Below are 19,271 nucleotides of genomic sequence, written 5' to 3'. Positions count from 1 at the left end.
GGCTTCATCTATAAAGAGAATAAGCTATTATATAAAAATACATTTATTATTATAGTGAGCAAATATGACATGAGAAATTCTTAAAATCATGGAAAGAGTATTGGATTTATGCCTAAGAAGAAAATTTGCTTTAGTAAGAAAGTTCGTCCTAAGTTTGAAAGTTAAATATTTAACTACTTTTCATTTTAAAACATTTAATGCACTAGCACGATATTTATTCCTGGAAACTATGTTTAAAATATTCTAGCATGCAAAGTATTTAAAACATTGTGGAATTTGTTGTTCATTCCTTTATTTATACTCATTACAGAAGTTTGAAATAAGATTTTCTTTCCCACAGATTTTGTCTTTTTGTCGTTGACAAATTACTTGCTATTTTGATGGGGCAGAAATTAACATAGCTGGTTTTCTTTACCAAGAGTTTCTATTTACATTGTACCTTTTGATGCCAAAACAGAAGCATAATTGATAATATTCCCACAGCTATGAAAATAATGTTAGTTTACAGGAAAGTAAGCTGAGAACAGTGACTATTTATTCTCTCTCTAGTTTCTTAACAGTGTTGAAGTGGTTTAAGGGGCATGCATACACACCACTAGACATTTGGATCCCAATTTTTAGCTACTCTTTCACGAAACCTGAATCTGTGTACATAAATAGTGTACTTGGGAATGTAATAACCCAACCTGCATGAACAAATATCCATTTTCATGCGCAAATAGGGGTTTTTGCAAGGCAAGTAGGTGACCCCCAAAATGTTGCTTGTGCACTAGTGGAGACTCTCTAACACAACAGGTTGGTTAATTATTATTTCTCGTCTTCAAGATGCAAAACTCTATATAAGTGCTAAATATTACTATCATTATTTCATTTTAGTTTTACAGCTCCAGTTTAGCAAAGCATTTAACAGTTAGGTTGCTGATGTGTTGAGGCTACGCATGACTGATGCGACTATAATACAACAAATAATAATAAATAAATAAATAACCAACTTCATGTAAATCATTTGTATGTAAGAATGGATTTAAGCACATACTTAAGTGCTTGCTGAATCAGGGCCTATATAAGGTTAAACTTGCAGCATAACCTGTTTGCTAATGTCCTGTGAATGTAACTTTTACATTTTACTTTCTTAGCTTTTTTTTTAGCTCATGGGTTAAACTCATATAGTATAACCTAATGGAGAGTGCGACAGTGGAATCTCTGCCAGGTGGCTAGGTTGCAATCACACAAAGTAACCACAACTTTAGTATCAAAGCAGTAGCATAAGTATCCAGCCACCTCATCATAAGTGTATATCACAAGCCAGGAAAGGGACATGGCATGGGCAGTTAGGGGATCTTCTGATTCATTGGTTCTTCTTCGAGTGGTTGTTCATGTCCATTCAAAGTAGGTGTGCGCTCACCGCGTGCACGCCAGCCGGAAGATTTTCCCTAGCAGCGTCCGTAGGGTCGGCCCGGGCTCCCCCTGGAGTGGCGCCACCGCAGCGCCCTATAAAGGGGCCCGCTGACCCTCCACCCCCTCAGTTCCTTCTTACTGCCAGTGACGGCTAGCTGGAACTTCTCTTGCGCATAGCAAGTCGGCAGCGTCCTATCCTTACCATTTAGTCCATGTATAAAGTTGTATTATAGTTAGCTGATTAGTTCTCTGTATATAGTTCTTAGTAGTTGGGGGGTTCCCCCCTGAGTTTTCGTCACCCGCTGGGGCATGCCCAGGTCCCCTGGGTTCAAACTTTGCAAGGATTGCGGGAAATTCATGCCCAAGAGTGACCCGCACTCTACGTGTTTAAGGTGCCTCGGAGAGAGCCACCAAAAGGACCGGTGCTCTATCTGTAGAGCCTTCCGCCCGAGAACTCTCAAGGACAGGGCTCAAAGACTTAGAGTCCTCCTGATGGAGGCGGCCCTACAGCCACCCTCGGACCCGGAGCCGGCCGAGGCGGTGCCCAGCATGTCGTCTTCAGTGCGGAGCGCACCGGCATCAGGACTTAGGGCCCAGCCCAAGTCGTCAAAGACCCGGCACCGGACGGAGTCGGGTCATAGGAAGTCGGCCTCAGTGCAGCACCGCTCGCCTTTGCCAGTGCCCACCAAGAGGAGGAAGCCGGTGAGGGATAGGTCACCCCACCAGGATCTGAGGCCGACGCCATCCGTGACTGCAAGCGGACAGGCCGGGCTACAGCCCTTGGCGGTTCCGTCGACTCCTGCACCGCAGAGAGGGCGATCGAGTCCGGACCGGCCTAATTCCCCAGACCTTAGCGGCGACTTACGCCCCCCTTCGACGCCGGAGGCATTCGAGGCAGCCTCAGATCTGATGGGACTCTCGGCGCCGGCCTCCCCACACTGCAAGGAGTTGCCTACAGTGGTCCATCCCCCTGTGCAGTCTAAGGGCAAGCCGGCCATGCTGTCGCCTCCCTCCCCGCACCGCACCACGAGGACGGCACCGGACCAGACGAAAGGCCCGCCGCCGCCTCCGCACCGCTCTCCATCGGCACCGGGTGCTGCTCCCCCCAGGTCCTCATACTCAGAGACCTCAGACTGAGAGGCAGACTCCTATCGCTCCAGCCGGTCGCGGAGCAGGAGATCGGTGTCGGGGGCGAGCCCTACCGTTACCCGCAGTGGCAGCAACAATGGCAGCCGCCCTCGCAGTGGCCGTTTTGGACTCCCTGGGCCTACCACCAGTCGATAGGCCAGGCATTCGGCCCTCGATCAAGGTCGGCCTCGGTGGCCCCGGCGCAGCTGCCTCCTCCACCGGCACCGTCGCCGGGTGGGGTGTGCCATTTCCAAGTTCAGCACCCCCTAGCAGGACAGCCGCACCGGCAGCGGCTTCAGGTCGGGCTCTGCAGGCGCCGCATGATACGCCAAGCTGCTCACTGGCGACCCCGGTACCGGTCGCGGTGCCGCAGTTAGACTCGGAACTGGCATCACAACCACAGTACCGTGTGCCGCAGGACCCTGAGGGACTGCATGCACCGCAGGAAGGGCCGCTTCATGTACCCTCCTCGTCGTCCTCCCCGGACGAAGTGGTCTCGGACGAAGTGGTCTCGTATCCTCCAGCAATTGCTCCAGCGAGCAGCTCAGAGCCTCGCGATCCAGGCGGAGGAAATCGAGGTGGATGCGGACCCTGTAGTAGACATCCTGGCCCCCTCAGGGCCATCCAGGGTGGCCCTCCTGCCGATAAAGACTATAGCGGATACGTCCCGCACCCTATGGCAAACGCCAGCCTCATTGGCCCCTACTGCCAAGAGGACGGAGCAGCGCTATTTCGTCCCTTCTAAAGGGCACGAACACCTGTACACCCACCCCACCCCACCCCCAGACTCCCTGGTAGTGGATGCGGCCAACCAGCGGGAGCGTCAGGGGTTTCAAGGGTCGACGCCAAAGAACAGGGACGCGAAAAGACTCGAGCTCTTTGGTAGAAAGGTGTACTCCACGGAGGGCCTACAACTCCGCATTGCCAGCCGACAGGCAATTGTAAGCCGATATGGTCACAACATGTGTTCGGCCATGTCGAAGTTTACGGAGCTCCTTCCCCAGGACTACCAGTTGGAAGTAACGGAAGAGGAGAAGGACCTCGGAGTCCTGGTTGATCGCAGGATGACTATGAGTCGGCAATGTGATGTGGCCGTTAAAAAAGCTAATGCGGTCTTGGGATGCATTAGGCGAGGTATTTCTAGTAGAGATAAGGAGGTGCTAGTCCCGTTATACAAAGCGTTGGTGAGACCTCATTTGGAGTACTGTGTGCAGTTTTGGTCTCCCATGTTTAAGAAGGATGAATTCAAACTGGAACGGGTACAAAGAAGGGCCCCTAAAATGATCCGAGGAATGGAAAGCCTGTCGTATGAAAAGAGACTTGAGGAGCTCGGTTTGTTTTCCTTAACCAAAAGAAGGTTGAGAGGAGATATGATTGCTCTCTTTAAATATATCAGAGGGATAAATACCAGGGAGGGAGAGGAATTATTGCAGCTCAGTACTAATGTGGATATGAGAACAAATGGATATAAATTGGCAGTCGGGAAGTTTAGGCTTGAAATTAGACGAAGGTTTCTAACCATCAGAGGAGTGAAATTCTGGAACAGCCTACCGAGGGAAACAGTGGGGGCGAAGGACCTCTCTGGCTTTAAGATTAAGCTTGATAAGTTTATGGAGGGAATGGTTTGATAGGATAACACTATTTAGTCAATAGGTCAATAACGTGCTGCCACTGGTAATTAGTACAGAGAGTCAATGTTGGGATATTGAAAGTCTTTTTCCTGAGTGTCTGGCTGGTGAGTCTTGCCCGCATGCTCGGGGTTCAGCTGATCGCCATATTTGGGGTCGGGAAGGAATTTTCCTCCAGGGTAGATTGGCAGTGGCCCTGGAGGTTTTTCACCTTCCTCCGCAGCATGGGGCAGGGGTCGCTTGCTGGAGGATTACCTGCTACTTGAAGTCTTTAAACCAGGATTTGGGGACTTCAACAGCTGAGTCAAGGGAGAGAATTATTTCAAGAGTGGGTGGGTCAGCTTTTGTGGCCTGCATTTTGCGGGAGGTCAGACTAGATGATCATAATGGTCCCTTCTGATCTTAAGTTCTATGATTCTATGACTCGAGGCCAGAGTTTCCGGCCCTAGTGGAGGAGGGCAAACTGATCTCCTGAGCCTCCCTCCAGGCCGCCTTAGATGCAGCGGACTCAGCCTCGCGCACCCTGGCCATTGGCCTGGTCATGCGGCAGGGAGCCTGGCTCCAGGTCTCGGGCCTGCCCTATGAGGTCCAGCAGACGATTCAAGACCTCCCCTTCGAGGGGCAGCTGCTATTTTCAGAGAAAACGGACAAACGTCTGCACAGCTTAAAGGACTCGAGGGCCACGCTTCGCTCGCTGGGCCTGCATACCCCCGCAACCCAGCGCAGACAGTTTAGGCCGCAGACGGCCCCCCGCCTGTACCAGCCACAGACTCTCCAGGAGCCAGGGCGCAGGCGGGGCAGAAATGGCAGGAGGCGTCACCAACGCCACCCCTCCGGCCAGGCATCGGGTCAATCGAGACCACCATCAGGGCCTAGACCCCCTATTTGATGGTACGGTCAAGGGAGACCTACCAATCGAGACTCTGGATCCTTCCACCCCTACCTTTGGGTCACGTCTGTCCCCCTTTTACCATGCCTGGTCCTGAATCACGTCGGACAAATGGGTGCTCCGCACGGTAGAGAGGGGATATTCTATCCAGTTCTCCTCCCTTCCGCCCCACCAACCCTCCTCCCTGTCCCTCTTCAGGGACCCATCTCACGAGCATCTTCTAACTCAAGAAGTGCAGTCCCTTACGGAGGCAAGGTTGGTGGAGGAAGTCCCTTGGGAGCTCAGGGGCAAAGGCTTCTACTCCCGATATTTCCTAATACCGAAGGCGAAAGGGGGCCTAAGGCCCATCCTAGACCTGCGGCGGCTGAACAAGTTTGTACGGAAACTCAAGTTCCGCATGGTCTCCCTGTCCTCGATTATTCCCTCCCTGGATCCAGGAGATTGGTATGCCTCCCTCAACTTAAAGGACACCTATTTCCACTTTGCCATAATTCCCCAACACCGTCGGTACCTCAGGTTCGTTGTGGCCGACGCCCATCTGCAGTTCACAGTGCTCCCGTTCGGCCTGTCAGCCGCTCCCAGGGTCTTCACGAAGTGCATGGCAGTCGTGGCCGCCTTCCTGCGCAGGCGGGGCATCCAGGTATTCCCCTACCTGGACGACTGGCTCATAAAGGGCCGCTCCAAAGAGCAGGTAGAGACACAGGTGTCGTTCATCAGGTGGACCTTTCTCGACCTCAGCCTCCTCTTGAACGAGGCCAAGTCCACCCTGTCTCCGACACAACGCATAGAGTTCATAGGAGCAGTTCTGGACTCCACTCCCACCAAAGCGTATCTGCCGGAATCCAGGTTCCGTGCGATTTCCGAGCTTATCCTTGGACTGCGCTGCGCCCCGGTAACCACGGCGCGAGTGTGCCTCCAGCTGTTGGGCCCCATGGCAGCGTGCACCTATGTGGTGGTCCACGCCAGACTCCGGCTCCACCTGCTACAGTCCTGGTTAGCGACAGTTTATCACCCGGCCAGGGACCCCCTGGACTTAGTGGTGTCCATTCCCCATTTGGTGCTAAGCTCGCTGCGATGGTGGCTCGACCCGCGGGAAGTCTGCATGAGTGTCCCCTTCGCTGCCCCGCAGCCCTCCCTCTCCTTGGTGACAGACGCCTCGGATCGAGGTTGGGGAGCGCACCTGGGTCACCTCAAGACGCAGGGCTTGTGGTCGCCGGAGGACCTCGAGTTGCATATCAATGTCAGGGAGCTGCGGGTAGTCCGCCTGGCGTGTCTAACCCTTCCGGTCCCACCTGGCCGGCAGATGTGTTTCAGTCCTCTCGGACAACACGGCAACAGTTTTCTATATCAACAAACGGGGGTGCACGCTCCTCTCCCCTATGCAGGGAAGCCCTCGCGCTGTGGGATTTCTGCATTCTCAATGCCACCCACCTGACGGCATTCTACCTTCCGGCGGAGCAGAATGGTCTGGCAGACACCCTCAGCCGCTCGTTCCGGGGTCACGAGTGGTCCCTTCGGTGGGATGTAGCGCGATCAATTTTCCAGCGCTGGGGCTTTCCCTGGTTAGACCTGTTTGCTTCGAGGGAAAACAGGAAGTGCCGATGGTTCTGCTCCCTCCTGGGCTGCAGTCAGGGGTCTCTGTTGGATGCCTTCCTACAGTCTTGGGTGGTCAGTCTGCTCTATGCCTTCCCTCCTTTCCCCCTGGTACACAGGGTGCTTTTGAAGATTCGCAGGGGCCATGCGAGGGTAATCCTGATAGCTCCGGCGTGGCCGCGCCAGCATTGGTACACGTCACTCCTGCACATGTCAGTTCAGGCGCCCCTGACGCTGCCCCTGCTGCTGGACCTGATCACGCAGGACCGGGGATCCCTCCACCATCCGAACCTCGAATCCCTTCACCTCACTGCCAGGATGCTCCATGGCTGAACCCGGTGGAGTTGCAGTGCTCCCAGAAGGTCAGGCAGGTGCTGCTAGGTAGCAGGAAACCGTCTACTAGGGCCACCTACCTGGCAAAATGGAAGCGCTTCTCCATATGGTCGAGTCAGCGGGGTCACGACCTGCTGGGGGTCCCAATCCCCATTGTCCTAGACTATTTGCTCCACCTAAGACATCTGGGCCTCTCCCTTTCCTCCATTCGCGTTCACTTGGCGGCCATATCCACCTTTCATCTGGGAGAAGGGGATGCCTCGGTGTTTGCGAACCCGCTGGTTGGGCGTTTCCTCAAGGGTATGGACAGGCTCTTCCCGCATGTTCGTCAGCCGACCCCTGCCTGGGACCTGAATCTGGTCCTCTGAGGGCCTCCCTTTGAGCCTCTGGCTTCGTGCTCCCTGCTATATCTGTCAGACAAGACCGCCTTCCTGGTGGCGATCACCTCGGCCAGAAGGGTGTCGGAGCTTCAGGCATTAACATCTGAGCCCCCGTACACTGTCTTCTACAAGGACAAGGTCCAACTTAGACCTCACCCTTTCTACCTAAGGTCGTTTCCCAGTTCCACGTGGGCCAAGATATATTTCTCCCGGTGTTTTATCCGAAACCACACTCCTCCAGTGAGGAGTGGAGGCTACATTCCCTGGATGTCCGCAGGGCCTTGGCTTTTTACATAGAGCGTACCAAGCCCTTCAGACGCTCGACTCAGCAATTTGTCTCTGTGGCAGAGAGGATGAAGGGGCTCCCGGTCTCCTCTCAGCGCATCTCTTCGTGGATCGTGACCTGCATCCGGGAATGCTACCGTATAGCTAAGACCCCTGTCCCTCCGGTCATGGCCCACTCCACTAGGGCACAGGCCTCCTCTGTGGCGTTCCTGGCTCAGGTCCCGACTCAGGAGATTTGTAGAGCGGCCACGTGATCCTCCATCCACACATTCTCGACTCACTACGCCATCATGCAACAGGCGAGGGATGACGCAGCCTTCGGTCATGCAGTTCTCCAGTCAGTAGTGATCTCCGACCCCTCCTCCTAAGGTTAGGCTTGTGAGTCACCTACTTTGAATGGACATGAACAACCACTCGAAGAAGAAAAAATGGTTACCCACCTTTTGGTAACTGTTGTTCTTCGAGATGTGTTGTTCATGTCCATTCCAACACCCACCCTCCTACCCCTCTGTCGGAGAGCTGGCAAGAAGGAACTGAGGGGGGGGGTCAGCGGGCCCCTTTATAGGGTGCCGCGGTGATGCCACTCCAGGGGGCGCCCGGGCCAAGCCTATGGACGCTGCTAGGGAAAATCTTCCGGCTGGCGTGCACGCGGTGCGCGCACACCTACTTTGAATGGACATGAACAACACATCTCGAAGAACAACAGTTACCAAAAGGTGGGTAACTGTTTTTTTTACAGACTCCCTCCAATTAACTTCCTGAAGCCCTGGAAGAAGATAAAGATACTGTCTACCCTTCCAGGCAGCAAACCCTTGCAGGACAGCAGCTGTAACACTTGCCTACCTTTTGCAGGGGTGACTCTTCAGCAGAGGACAAGAAGCTTGCACCAGTTTTGCTGAATATAGCCCCATCATTCCTAACCCTGGTACATACTCCCAAACAAAAATTACATTCAAATGGATTTAAGGTTGAGAGTGCAAATTTACTCTCTCATAAATTTAACCTTCACTTTTGAGATTTTCTTGGTATATAAAGCAGTTTTTTCCAGGGGGGATAATTACAATGTCTCTGTCATTTATTTAACCCCAATTTACTGATATGTACTTTCAATCTTAGCTCCATCTTAACATATTTTTGGCTGGGAATTTCCTTAGGTTTTTTTTTAATTATTAAAAGTCTCATACATGAACATGAAACAAGAAACACAAAGAGAATGTGCCATTTGATTTTTCTGATTATTTGAAGGTATGAAATATGAATCTTAAATCATTGTTTTCAAGAAGACTGAGGCTATAGGTTGCGCACAGTTAAGGCTACCTCCTTTAAAAATAGCCACAGCCTGCTATTGTTTCCAGTTTGATTGAAAGAGAGATGTGCTCAGGAAAAATAGTCATCTCAAACTCTCAGGAGGCAAAGAACACCACTGTGAGGAGCCGGTGAATCGCTACCCTGCACTTAAGCAGCGAGGAGTTTGGCTGGCTGGCCGAGAGAAGAAGGCAATGCTTTCTGGTTTAGGGGAGGAGTAGAGCAATACTCACTGGGAATAAGGGGTTTAAAAAGGTCCGCTGGGCCTGGTCCCTTCCCTCTTCACTCAGAACAGGCTGGGCAGCACCCACCCTTCCTCCCTAATTAGGTCACAAATATGCCAGGTGTTTAGTTATATCTGCTGTGGGCATTATGCTAACCGCCCAACTAAGGAGGGCTGGGAAGGAATTTTTCCCTTCCCACCATATTGGCCAGGTGCAGTGGGGGGGGTTTCACCTTCCTTGCAGCAGGTTCAGGTAGGCTCTGTTCATGCATGGCATGATGGGCGGTAGGCCATATGTTGCAACTCTTTATTTAAGTGTATAGCGGATGTTCAGTGCAGGTACTCCATAAATTAAAGCACAAAAGAACGAAAAAATGGCTTGGAAAATGAATTAGAGAGGTGCTTGGTAATTGAGCAAGCCGGGGGCAGTTGGAGACTCCTATGATTGGTATAGCAGGGAGCAACCCCCCCCATCATTATAGTCCACCTTAACCCCTCTTATGAGAGGGGGAGTCAGTAAGGCCCAGACAAGGGAATTGCTGGAGGGACCTGGATGAAAAGGGCGGGTGGGGGGAGAGCTGGTGCCGGTGAAAGGCCCCCTGCCCTACCCCCTGGAATTGGCTGGAAGTGGTAAGGTCCTAGCAAGGAAATTGCTGGAGGGACTTGAACAAATGGGGAAGAGCTGTGGAAGCCCCTCACCCCCAAAAGTGGCTGGAATTGGTAAGGTCCCGGCAGGGAATCTGCTGGAGGGACATAAATTTTGCACCTGCACTGCACACATTTTATCCACCGGGTTAGTCCCAGACATCTGTCTAATAATAAAGTTGAAGCCTGATTAAACCCATATCTAATGTCTCCTGTCATTCCTATCTTTAGGAACAATTCTTTTAATATAGCTAATATGCACAAGATTTCAGTTGAGTATAAACTATGTGAGAAGTTTGAAGTCTATGTTGTTCCATTTTTAAGGTAATATGAGACAAAGAAAAGGTCCAAAACAGGTAGTTCAATTTCTTAAAGTCAGATTTTTAATTAATTTTGTCCCTAACCTATTTAATGGGTTTACTTATAAATTCTTAAAAAAAAATTCTATATTGTAAAAGAAAGTGTTGTAATTTTGGGAAGGATATGCTGTATTTTTCATATATAACAAAGATGTTGAATCCCCTTTTTTAAGCGCAAAACTCATCCTTAATTAGGGAACAGCGACCAACATCTCCATAATGTGGAGATGGGCTGCCTTTCATGATTTTTCAGCAACAGTCATCCTGACAGCATAACCTGGCAAATCTTGCCCTAAGATTACCTACTTCAATTGCTGTTGCAGTTAGATATGAAGGGAATTTTTAGATACATTTTACTGCAGCATTGATACTATTAGAGGATGCTGAAGCCTAGGAAATTGGGGGAAAGCAGTCTTCTTCGTGATTGGCTGATCACTGAAAGCCTAACTATCTCTTCCTAGTGGAATACAGAGCTTGGATGCCCAGTGACATCAGCAAATTGTATTGCTTGCTTCCATTCCAAGGGACAAAGACTGAAGATTCAAAGCATAGTTGATAAATCATTGTTATTCTTGGTCAGCAAGAACCAACAGCTGTCATTATAACATCCATATTCTTTTATGTTCTGGATCCAAAGATGGTATTAATCAATCACACTATTTTGAGTTATCACCAGTGTATTATATTTTTGACAGGGAAGTAAACCTTGTTTATTAGAATATTTACCTTTTACTAATTGCTTTTATCTGTAATGATTTCCTACAGAAATGAAAAGGATGCTGATACCTTTTTATTTCAATGAGATTTCACGTAGTAACGATTAAATTGCTAATTTCACAAAGATTTACCATGCTAAAATGTTAAACAAATCACATGAATAATACAGAGCAGTGAAACAAAGCAATCTCAGTGTCTCATCCTGACAACCCCAGAAGACCTGAAAATGCAAAGTATACTCAGAAGTATTTATATAGTCCCTCAGGTCTATGTAGAGAGATCACAGGAAACAGCTAAAGACACAATCACCAGCCTCATATCTGAGCCCTGTATTTAACTGGATTTCTTTGGGATTTCAATGCATTCTTTTAATATACTGGTTTTAATAACATGTTAGTGCTCAAAACATGGGCCTGGTGTTTGTTTCTGAGATCAGTCCCTCCAGCAATGGCTCTTTTCAGAATAATATTGACTAACATTTTGCAGAAAGAATCCTTCTGAATAAGATGAGTGTTGTAAGAGTACTGCAGTGAGAAAGCAATGGTTACTCACTGGCATGTAATAGCAAGGCAGAGAACTGGCATCCCATGCAAGGCCAGGACCCTGATTATACCCAGAGCAGAGAAAAATACAACTTCCATCCCCTCCAGTAGCCCAATGCATTTGTAATCCAACTACAGCTCTTGGATCCTACAGTGATGATAAATCATTTATAAATGTGAATGAATAGATTAGGTGATGAGTGTCATTGTGCACTTACTCTTGCTCTTTGAACTGTTGGGAGCAGGTTTTATTGTAAGGTGATGCTCTCAGTTTCTCATAGGGAGAAGGGAAGGTGACACTGTTGTGACACCGTGATACTGCCCATTAACAGCATGCCAGATGGAATTTTGTCCTGTCCTCACACTCATAAAGAGCTACTCCTTGGTTCTGAGAATGAATATTTAGGCAGCAGACAGTTACTTTTTACAACATTCTTTACGTATGTCATGAGGCAATTAACATATGACCAGTGAGCATGCACGTATGCAATAATTAACCAGTAATGGAGCTACATTGTGTGTGTATTCTTTTCTCAGCAATTGTTACATTTTCTTTTTTTCTTGTACGTGATGTCATAAATGACATTATCAAAGAAATCTAATACACGAAGGTGGAGGGTTTGTTTAGTTTGGTTTAAGTTATTTTTTTCATAACCTATGTCAACATTATGCCTAAAATTTGCATGCAGGACTCAGTGTTTGGCAAAGGTGGCCTTATACTATGACTGTGCCATGGCACTCATAGAATCACAGGTGCCAGATCCACCAGGTTTATGGTCTCTTTCCAATTGCAGAGTAGAGCAAAGTGATCATAGTACGTCCAAGATTCAGGCCTTATATTTTTGGATTCTTAGCTAGTTCTTCAGTAGCAGTTCGGTAATGAACACTGTTCCTAGAGCAGTGCTGACGTAATCAGTGGTGCTAATACACAAACCAGTGAAATCAGCTTTGGTTAATTTCATCTGCCTTTTAAACATTAGAAAAATATTGCATGTCAGGACATTTAAACTTAACCGTTGCACTTGATCCTTAATTCCTACCACCATGCCATTTTAAAAACAGTTTCCAACAGCAGCATGAATGAAATTCCCATGGCTGCCCATAACTTTCTACTTCCTATTGTGCCACATTCTGAAATGTGGTCTTAAAAAATAATAAAAGTGTTTTTCTATTTCTGAATAAATGTATAATGGGTACACGCATTTTTTTAAGCACACGTTCTGGAGGTAATAAAGTGGTACAAGACAGAAAGCCATTCTTTAGAAGTGGGGTTTTGTTTTTTGTTTGGTTGGTTGGTTGATTTGCTTTTCCCCCCTATTTCTGAGTTGTTTTAAGCAATTGGAAGTAGTGACTTCCATCAGTTTTGTTTATAGATGAAACTGAAAAACTAAGTACTTCCTATGACTTCAGCTCATTGAGAGATGGAGAAAATGATCAGATTTTCAGGCTACAGTGTTCTGTTACAGAGTGCAAACAGGAGAAGGTATTCACTTTCCCATCCTTAATAATAACATGGCACTGTATATATATAAATATTTATACTGTGTCTTTGTGTAGTTTGTTTCAGTGTTAGAAGGTGTGCTGTCTAAACTATCAAGGTACGATGAAGGCACATTCTTCTCATCAATACTTTCATTCACTGTAAGTATATGAATTATTAACCAACTATTAATTTTAAAACTACATATAATCCTAATAATTATCACTTACAGTATTTGTTTCTTATTTTTAATTTTTTTAAAGGTGAAAGCAGCTGCAAAATATGTTGATGTTCCTGTAAGTATGACTTTTTTTAAAATTTCACTTGTTTCTAGTATTAGGCACAATCTACAAATAGATGTAGTTTTTCTTAGTTTACATTTTTCATTGTTGTCATTATGATCTCTCATAGAGGTTCACTACAGCTTTACACAGAGTAGTTAAACAGTCATCACAACCCTTAGAGGGCATCTCATTTCCCTCTCGCAACAGCTAACTCTCAAAGCAAAGCTTAGAAAGGTTATTCTCAATGCACTTTTTCAGTTGTGGGAAGACAGAGAATTGTAACCTAGGAACTCAATCATAGGGGACATTTCATCATTTTGAAATGATATATTGTTTGCGCAAGTATGATCAGTTACATTTAAACAATTGGATACTGTATGTACAAGCATCATCCTCAGGTATCACTGTTGATAAATTCCTTACTTGTAAACAAAAGCCTGATCCTACAGCCTTTATTCAGATGAGTAACCCTTATTTATGCCTGCAGCTCTGTTGGTGCTACATGCAACATACATGAGTAAGGGTTACGTATGTGAGTAAGGGATGTTGGTTAAGCTCTTTTTAATGTAGAAACAAAAGTCAGCTGCTCTATTTATTGTCCATTAAATATATTTTAAATATTTTTTCAAAACAAGCATAAAAGTTATCTGAGAAACATAATAATAAGCGTGATTAGCCTAATATTAATAATATCTCTTTTAAAATGGTATGTCCTTATTGATGCTTACAAGAAATAAGAAATACAAGTTACAGAAGAATTGCAAATATATCTGAAGTTGCAGGTAGAAATCCTTTAAACAGTTTTACACCCCAAAAACCTAATGCCTACAAGTCCCTTTGTACAATAATTCATAAAATTAAAAAACAAATTCCCCTCCCCCCCCAAAAAAAAACAAAACAGAAAGCCTCAATAAAAGGAAAAGCCTTACCACACTTGTGGAACTGTTTTAGGTTACTTCATTACCTTTGTCTTATATTTCTGCCTAACTTGCACATACTGTAACAAATTATGACATTTCTCTCTTAATATTATTTCTTGGTGTTTGTTTTGTTTGGCTGGTGTTTTCTTTTTCTGAATCTTAGAACTACCCCCTATGTTTTATCAAAAACATGCAACTTGTCTTCCATTCGAAATGATGACCTCAGACCAAATCCAGATTAAACACCATTTATGCTGGCAATATTTCATGCTTGGGGAATGCCTAAATAAAATCTTTGGAAAGGTACTTCAGAAGCTAAACAAATGCCTGTGGAAGATGTCTTTAAAAATTAGAAATTCGTAGACTTCTGTTAGATCAAATGAAAAGAGCTCCTATTTATTTAGACTAGATATGGAAAAGAGATTTCAAAAGCTCTCAGCATTGGCCTAACTCTGCTCTCATTGAAGTCAATGGTAAAACTCTCATTGACTTCAATTTGAGTAGAGTGGGGCCAAGACTGAGCACTTTTGAATCCCGCTCTTCATGTTCAGAATGTGATTGGTTAAAAAAGTGGCATGAGGCTTACAAGGCAGCCAGAAATGCTGCTTTACGGTTGATGTAGTTTCAAATATATAATAAATTGAATTCTATTTGGGATCTAAATTCTCCCCCCATCCTCCACAGTCACAAAGAAACCAAGATGCAGCTGAGCCAGTGTGGTTCCAGTGGATCACAGGGTAGGGCCAGGATTTGCACCCTAAGGTGACTCTATACTGCTAGGTGTGGGGGATGAACTGAGGAAAGAGCCACAAGTGAGTCCATTGGATTCCCCACTCCCTGGGTCAGATTGACCCACTATCATCCTACACGAAGCAGGAGCAGCTCGGACTACTGCAGCCTCTAGGGGAATCTACATGGCAGAACATAAATCTCTCCGTTATAGTGCTACATCTTTTATAGATGCCACAGGAATTACTTCTGATCAAATGTCTTGCAGCGAGGGTGATATGTAAAGCTCAGAATGGCCATTTAGTCGCCTCAGCGTCTGTGCGAGCACTGCAACTGAAGGAAAGGGAAATCTTTGAAAAGGGACAATACGTGTGAAAGGAGGACGTTTTAAAGAATACTGGGTAGTTTGCCAGCAGGGAGTTTGTCACGCCAGGAAAGCCAGTGAGGAGGCTGCTGTAATCCCCAGGAGTCTTGAAGGATTAATGAGGGGAAGCATTTATAGAGGGGCCTTCCCCTCACCAATTAACGAGCCTTGGTTCTATACCACCCCTTTCTGGTCCTCACAGGGTGTAAGAGCTGTGTGGCCTGAGCATACAGTGATCTTTCAATGCTATCCTTGGGGGCTATTGCAGGCAACTGTAAATTTGAGCAGCCCCGAGGCTTCTCTAACTTACACCAATGGCCAAATCAGTCTCCAGAAGTGCAGGGACTGGGGGAGCACAAATGCAGCATGAAAACACCTTTGTCACCTTTCACCCTTAGGGCCAGTGCTGATCACAGCAAAGCTAGACCTCTCTCTTGAATGGTTCACCACTTTCAGAAGATGACCAGATGCTGCTTGACAACCTCAAGTACCTGCCTTTCAGGCCTGCAGTTGTGTGATCTCATTTTGGGGAGTCAATGTATCAATCTGTGCTTTCATTTAAAAAAAAAATCTAGTACATTAGGTTGCAAGGATTGCTCTGAAAATGTGACTGATCATTAGGGCCCCAAATCAGGAAAGTATCCTTGTTGAGGATAATGTTTAAACATGTGCCTCACTTTGATCATATACGTAAGCCCAACTGAAGTCATTAGTGCTGTTCTGAATAGGGGCCTAGGGTTGAGTGTCTCAGGACAAGAGTTCAAATGTTGTGAACTATGCACATCCCCCAGAACAATAAACTAGGCTATGTCTCTTCTGCAGCATGAGGCTGGTGGTGACCTGAGGATTCCCCTCCACCTTTATCATTTCATACACATACATTTATATTATCAGTGGTGTTTGGGTTGTTTAGCCCATTTAGTTGACCCTCCCCCCCAAATCCTAAGACTGGCCGTGTACCTAGTGAGGCACATGAGAAGCTGCTGCCGCCAGTATATCAGGATGGAGGCAGACCTGTTGGTCTGCAGTTAAAGCTATCCAGAACAGCAGAACAGAAAAAGCCAGAGAGAAGCATGAGCGAAGAAACCAGGTCATGTTAAAAACATGTGGCCAGATCTGCCCGACATGCGGATGTATCTGCGGATCCCTCATTGGTGTATGTTCATACAAGAAGACTCACTGAAACAAACTGACACTCATACGTCAGCTACGATGGGATACGCCAAGAAAACAGCACAACACGCCACACGCAGTGATGGGATCACAGCAGATAGAGGTTGGGGGTCTCAAAATTTGTTGAATAGGCCTACCCTACATACCAACTCTGGCCTACTAGAGTTGACTGGAACTGGATATGTTTGGGTTATGAATTTAAAGGTACATACTTATATCTACTGTTTAGCATCTTAAATTGGTAGAGAGTATTAACAAAGCTAGTAATAAGACTCCAGCAATGATAAATCAGTGCAACATTTTACTTTCCCAGCTTGTGCTCCATTATATAGTCAGACACTGAGTTTACTGAACGTTCAGGTTTCCTTTCAACATACATAACAGAATAACATGCCAGTCAAACTGAACAGTTAGCAATAGGTGCTGTTTTGCAGTCTTTTTCTGCACTGCTTCACATTGTCTTAAGAAATTAGACACAGTGTTCTTCCTTTTGCTTTGGTATTTAAACTAAGTGAAAGTAGTTTATAATCTATTGTGTGGGTAACGAGTTGGCCCCTTTCAGGCATTTACTAAATTTGCAGAGTCTTTAACAGCTGAGTTGCAGTTGTAAAGAAAGAGCTGAGAAATCCAGAGATGCAGTGATAGCCTAGAAGCCTCTCTTCCGGATGTTCCTTTACTTGTTCCTTGTCTTTAGCATTTCTGCTACTACTCACCCTATTTTCTGTGGTCCAGTCTCCAACCTTCAGTTCTTTCCTATGTGACACGTTGAGGTCCAAATACTAAACTATATATTTAGTTGCCTTTGAAATTTGTGTAAGCAGCTAATCAAGCACTCTTTGAGGTCAGTATATTATTATGATGCCTATATGGTTTTTGTTTGTTTTATTGTACCTCTTGCATATGTGGATTGTAGCTGCTTTGGGATGCTAAAATATCTGACTCCCTGTTTGTGATATAGTTGTTGGTCTTTGACATTAAGGCAGCATTAAGAATTGTTAGCAAAATAATTCTGCATTCTCTCCTGTACATCACTGATGTGCTGAGGTCTTAACTTCTAGCTTTGAGTTGTACGTCTTCAGCAATCTCCTGATTGCCAATCTGTTCTTCCAGTCATTCAGCTTTTCAAGGATAAAATATAACCCAACCAAGCCCTTTTCATTCATACCTGCCATGAACCATCTTCTGCTTTTTCCACTCCTGCTTAAATCAACAACTACAAAAATTATTCCTCCATTTTAGGAAGCCTTTTTTGAAGGAGGGGGGGAGGGAGCATCTTGTCACAGGGAATTTGCATTTGGAAGCATTGAACATTTGTAGTATGTGGCTTTTACAAAGAAACAGTTATGGGTCATGGGCATGGCATCAGTGCACTAGCTAAAGCAACAGCAAAAAGATGTGCTGAAAGCCCTGGACTGAGAATAGTAGCAGCACTGATAGCAGTTTATTCTTCTTCAAGTGCTTGCTCATATCGATTCCAATTAGGTGTGCACGCGCTGCATGCACAATTGTCAGAGAATTTTTACCCTAGCAACACCCGGTGGGTCGGCTGTGGAGCCCGCTGGAGTGGTGCCTTAATGGTGCTGGATATATACCCCAGCCTACCCAGAGCCTCCTCTGTTCCTTCTTACCACCCGTGACGGTCGTTGGAACTGTGGAGCGCAGCATAGCTGTCCTCCACTCTCCCTAGCTTTTGCTTCCCGGTTTTAGATCGTTGTTCTAGTTGTTATATAGGTAATATAGTGTAAATAGTGTTATAGTTATAAAGTTAGGCTTGTAGTTAAGTTTAGCAGGTTGGAAGGGATCCTCCCCCTTCCTCCCTGCCGCCGCCCAAGGCTCTGCGTTTTAAGCCGTGTTCAACCTGCTCAAAGCCTATGCCAATGGGAGACCCCCATGACTTTTGGCTGAAGTGTCTCGGGGAGTCTCACCAGGCCGAGAAGTGTACGATCTATAAGGTGTTCAGACCTCGAGCCAAAAAGGAGCGGGACTTTAGGCTCAAGCAGCTCCTTATGGAGGTGGCCCTGAGCCTGGATTCCCTATCGGCACGCCAAGTTCCAGCACCGAGCACATCGGTGCGCAGTGCCCCGGCAGTGGCTTCAGGTACAGCACCGCGGGGAGACTCGGATAGAGGCCCGCGGCACCAGACCTCTCCAGCACCACGTCCAGTGCAAATGGCTCAGCGCCATTCTCTGTCACCAGGACAGAAGAGACTGCGCAAGCCGGAGGTGACTGTCTTGCAGCAACAGGCGCCAGCACCTCCTTTGCCTAACCTCAGAGTCACATCCGGCACCGAAGCGACCGAAGGTACAAGCGCTGATATCAGCACCGTTGACTCCGGCACCGAGGGAGGAGCCATTGAGTCCAGTGCACACTGGCTCCCCGACCCGGACCGTGGTTGAGCCCCAGCTTCTGTCGACGCCGAAGACATTTGCGACAGCGAGAGACCTCATTGCCCTCACAGAGCCGGCACCGGCGCAGAGTGTGGCACCGCCTCTGACTTCTGTTATACTGTCTAGGGACAAGCCTACCCTAATACATCTGCCATCTCCTAGCATGGAGACGCAGCACTGCTCCCGATCCTGGCACCATTCGCAGTCCCAACGCAGTCCCAACACCAGTCGTACTCGCGGCACCGGTCGTACTCGCGGCACCAGTCCACCTCTCGGCATGACTCCGGGCTGCGGTACCATTCGGACTCCCAACGTCGCTCCCAGCACCGATCGCAGCGCTGATCGCCTTCCCAAAATCAATCCCGGCACCGCTCCCACAGACGTTCGTCATCGCGATCCAGGTCTGGATCCCGGTACCGGGTCGATCTCAATCCTGGTACCGCTCCCCGACGCCTCGCCACCACCTCTCTCCAGCATCCCGGTACTGGTCCGCACCACGCCCTGGAGAG

General features: G+C 47.2%; 1 protein-coding gene across 5 annotated transcripts in view; it reads left to right on the top strand.

Annotated features, from left to right (window-relative positions):
• The window catches only part of CADPS2 (calcium dependent secretion activator 2), a 530,263-nt gene that overhangs the window by 470,229 nt on the left and 40,763 nt on the right, over positions 1 to 19,271 (top strand). For all 5 annotated transcript variants that reach the window (XM_039510109.1, XM_039510118.1, XM_039510136.1 and 2 more), the window contains 2 exons: positions 12,983 to 13,066; positions 13,169 to 13,201. In XM_039510109.1, coding sequence (XP_039366043.1) covers positions 12,983 to 13,066; positions 13,169 to 13,201 — 117 coding nt within the window. The remainder of the gene's footprint in view (positions 1 to 12,982; positions 13,067 to 13,168; positions 13,202 to 19,271) is intronic.

This window comes from Mauremys reevesii, linkage group 1 (genome assembly GCF_016161935.1).
Source record: "Mauremys reevesii isolate NIE-2019 linkage group 1, ASM1616193v1, whole genome shotgun sequence".
NCBI classification, from domain to species: Eukaryota; Metazoa; Chordata; order Testudines; family Geoemydidae; genus Mauremys; species Mauremys reevesii.
Note: the sequence above shows the minus strand (reverse complement) of the source record. Positions and strands in the feature narration are given on the sequence as shown.